At 41.6% G+C, this 4,205-nt stretch overlaps 1 protein-coding gene across 1 annotated transcript; it reads right to left on the reverse strand.

The window, feature by feature from the left end:
- Window positions 1-361: 361 nt before the first annotated feature.
- n4bp2l2 (NEDD4 binding protein 2-like 2) lies at window positions 362-3,744 on the reverse strand. The gene is made up of 7 exons (XM_034604051.1): window positions 3,619-3,744; window positions 2,544-3,312; window positions 2,345-2,498; window positions 2,137-2,261; window positions 1,523-1,611; window positions 1,339-1,415; window positions 362-1,241 (listed from the first exon to the last, which is right to left on the reverse strand). The coding sequence occupies exons 1-7, from the start codon at window positions 3,733-3,735 to the stop codon at window positions 1,073-1,075; spliced, it is 1,500 nt and encodes a 499-aa protein (XP_034459942.1). The 5' UTR covers window positions 3,736-3,744; the 3' UTR covers window positions 362-1,072.
- Window positions 3,745-4,205: the final 461 nt, after the last annotated feature.

A 4,205-nucleotide genomic window follows, 5' to 3' on the forward strand; every position in this document is an offset into this window, starting at 1 on the left:
TATTTTACATTTTATTGTTTTACTCCTGAGATACTATATCAGGACGTTTCCCCCTGTGCTCGTATTTTAAGCCTCCACTGATCCTCAGCCAACCTGGGACAAAATCCACACTTGGATAAAAAAATGAATGTGCACCCAGTTCTTTTGTGCTATTTTTTTAAAAACTTGAAATAGTGGAGTCGGCATAATGTGAAGCAGAGAACAGAGGCTCCGGAGGAGAAAGGTGAAAGAAACCCACTGGGAGCAATACAACATTTGTGTCAAACATGGCTGCCAATGGTTTCCTTAGAAAAATAACATGTGAGCGTGAATATTTCAGAAATTTAATGGAAAGATTTTCACACTTACTGGGTTGCTGGTAAAAATGTCAAGACAAAAAAAATTCCTGACTAAAGTTAATAAAACAGGACCATGGTTCAATTCATTATTGTCCAACAGTGTTTTTTGGTAAACGTTATATTTACAATTGCACATTTTTTAGACAAAAACATTAAAAAAACCAAAACAGAAATTGTTGTATGTCCAATTGTTGTAACATCAGTAAATAGAAAAGTGTGATTTCCCTTGAAACATTTTTTTTTGATCAGTTTAATAATTAGCAAAATGCTCATTCAATTAAAAAAACATTGGAGTGCAGAAATTATCACTGTGTGTGTTTCCATGGTTGTGTTTGCAGAACCATGGAGACAAATTAACTATGAAACAAGAGGTTTACCTGAACAGAAACTTCTTACAGTTACTCTGCAGATTTCAGGAAACAAAGAAACTGTTAATTGATTAGAACAATAATAGTTTTAAGTGTTGTTGCCTATTTCAAGGAACACACAAAATACAAGTGTGAAATGTCGTAAAATACAAACTGCAAAAACAATGCAGATTTTTTCTTTTCTTAGAAAAAATATCACACATGACAATTTCCCGTCGAAAATTTCTGTAGAGAAAATATATTTGCTCTCCCTTTGCACAAATTTGCATCATATAAAATTATAAATTAATACAAAGAAACAACAGCAACAGTGAAAAATATATTTTGCTAGGCAAAATGATTTGGCTGGTTAAATCCTTGTATCAACTACTGGAGATCTCTGCTCCCCCTCATCGTCTGCGGCTGCTCTGGTCGATGTCTCTGGTCGATGTGAGGCGGCTCCTGGGAACTCAGGACAGTGTCTATGGAAATGGGGAATGAAAAGCGATCCAGCATCCGCGCGATCTTCTCCTGGGAAACCCCGTGCTTGTTTCTCCTTGAGGGTAAAACAAGTGCAGCGTGGTGTCAGGAAGTGAAGCTTTTCAGAGTTTGCACCAGCATCCAAGTACAATCTGGTTATTAAGAAATCCTACCTCTGAAGCTCATAAGGATCCAACTTCCAGCTGGTGTCAGGTTCACAGAAGTCGACTTTGTATCCTCGCTCCAAGGCCTGTTCAGAATCATTTTCATTAGATCTATGAAAGAGTCGTGAAACATTGCAGCTAAATACTGTCGATTGGATCACTACTCCTCATAATATGTGACATGACCACCTACCATTTTGACATATGGCTTCATCTCCCAGGCTTGAATGTTTGTATTATCGATAATAATTGGAGAGCGGCGATCATGCATAGCATCTTGGGCTGAAAGACAATTTAACATCAAACAGAGATTGAACAAATTTCAGGCAATGAAATAAAAGTGTCTTCAAACTGTATTTCTAAAAGTTTTTACTCAAACACTTAACTGAAAGGACACCTCTGGGTTACACAGACCAGTGTAACTCCTCTTTATTTACACTACTGTGTGAAACACTGAAGCATTTTAGATATTTTGATTCTTATCCCACAGGCACTAACGTCAGGGAAGCATCTGGTTGGTTACCTCTAAATATTTAGAACCGCCTACTTTCCATGTTCACTTAAAAACTGGGTGAACTTGTACCAAGGAGACCTGGTGCAGTTTCACAGGCTGAGGTTGGTCACATCAAATACTGAATTCATCTTGGTTTTTCTGGCACAAATTTGGAGAACGCCTTCATTTTAATTTGTTCCTAAAACTTTGGCACAAAATCCTTATCATGACAATAACATAAAAAGCCCTTTTCCTGAAATGGAGATAATGTTTACCAAACATTTAAGCTGCATGAGCATTTAAAGAGACACTACCTCTGCTCTGGTTCCATTCATGGGCCTCTCCAAGAAGGAATGGTTCATAGCAGTATTCATCCTTGTGAAGAAAGTAGTCATCTGTGCCCAGTATTACCCCACTGGGACCAGTGGAGAGCAGCTCCCTGTGACACAGATTGTGTAAATGTTAAAAAAGCACACTCGAACAACACACCCATTGAAGTGACTGAAGGTTACACAGACGTACCTGGCGAGTGTCGTTTTCCCAGATCCTGGCAGTCCCCTCAACAGGATCAGCACCAAGGAAGAACGGTGCGCTTGAGTGTTATCGGGGGGTCTGCAGTGAGGCTGCGGCTCCCACACTTTATTTTCTGAATTAAATACTCGGTGCTGGTCATGACCTCCATCGAACTGAGACCATTCTGCTTCTCTTTCTTTGGACCATTCTCTGTTTCCATTATCTGAGTACGCATCGTAGCTGCGAACCCGTTCATCCCTGTCAGAGTGATACTCTCCATAGTGGCCCTGAGAGGGTGGTCCGTGCACATTCGGAGATGGGATGCTGGAGAACTCTTGATACTGGTTTGCGGGGCCTGAACCGCTCCAGTTGGGATTCACGCGTGGCGGCGGGTTCTGTTGACCCTGGAATGCAGGTGGGGGCGGTGGATGGCGGAATGGGGGTCTGTGTAACCCTGGGTTTGGTGGTCTGTTCTGTGGATGAGGATAACGCCATTGATTCTGAGGGGTCAGGTCACCACCTGGCCTCGGTCCCCTGGGGTGATACGGCTCGTTCTGATACCAGTGTGGCCAAGACCCCGGCCTCTCTCCATCGCTTCTCCGCCAGCCGTCTGTTTCTGCAGAGTTGCCGGCATTATACGTTCTCTCGCGTGGTCGAGCAAAACCTTCCTCTGGTTTCCTTGAGTTTCCATCGGCACCGTCGGGCGTGTCGATCTTCTCCAGCTCTTTGTAGAACTCGCTCAGCGTGTCCTCGATGTCCTTCGACTTCTTCAACTTCTTCGACTTCTTCGGTGCGGATGCCGGCCGAGGAAACGTGGGACCGATGAATGTGCTGCTGGTGAGTCCGACCTCCTTGATCGCACGCTCCCTCTTGCTGCTGTCACTGCTCACAGGCTTAGGGTCACGTCCTCCATCTTTACCCACACGGGCTCTTTGAACAGCAGGAGAGGTCGTGTTGGAGGATTTACTACGAGACATCTGCATGGAAACAGATTAAAACACCATGAATACACTGGAAAACCACCCAAAAAATAATCACAATAAATGAACCAGTGCAGTTATTTCCATTTGTTCTGCTTTTTGTGCGGATAATCTAAGTTTTCTACCAAGTCAGTGTGTGTGTATAAGGACATAGGAACTCAATGAGGTCGGTATCTGAAGCTAAAACCGCGTTAGCTAATGTTATGACCCTGAAAACCGCTAAACAAAAGACACTTTTACGTAAATCCTGTACCACGTGAACATGGAAACATCGAGTACGTGTCGCTATTCACGAATACTCACCGTAAAAACCCAGGACACATGGATAATGGCGGAAAAGTTAATGAAAAATAAAACCGGGAAATCAACTTCCAAACCGATGCCTTGTTTACGGAAGCTCTTCTTCCTCTTCTTGTGCATCGGCCGGATAACTCGTCACTGAGCGCTGCAGCGCCACCTGCTGGCCTGGAGGCAACTCCATGCCAATTCAGGCGCAGTTTTTCTCCCCATCAATTCTGATGTGATGATACATAACATGTTTTTGACTTAATTATATTGGTGGTAATTAAATTCAGTGTTAAAAAATAAGGTCTTAGTAAGTGGTGGTAACATTAATATTTTATCTATCATTATCACAACTAACACAAATGCAACCATTACATTTATTTTTGTTCGTAATCACATCATTTTATATCATGTGCAATGTTTTAAATATCATGTTATATAATTTCCAATATCATTCAACTGATTTCAATATCACGTGCAATATTTAGGTCAATGTATTTCAACAATATCTGCAATATTTCAATTTACAACTAACATTAGCTACTCCTCTATCATTTCATATCGACTTATCGAAGTATAACTTTCTCTCTTTACACTTTATATTT

Source organism: Hippoglossus hippoglossus, chromosome 13 (genome assembly GCF_009819705.1).
Source record: "Hippoglossus hippoglossus isolate fHipHip1 chromosome 13, fHipHip1.pri, whole genome shotgun sequence".
Taxonomy (NCBI): Eukaryota; Metazoa; Chordata; class Actinopteri; order Pleuronectiformes; family Pleuronectidae; genus Hippoglossus; species Hippoglossus hippoglossus.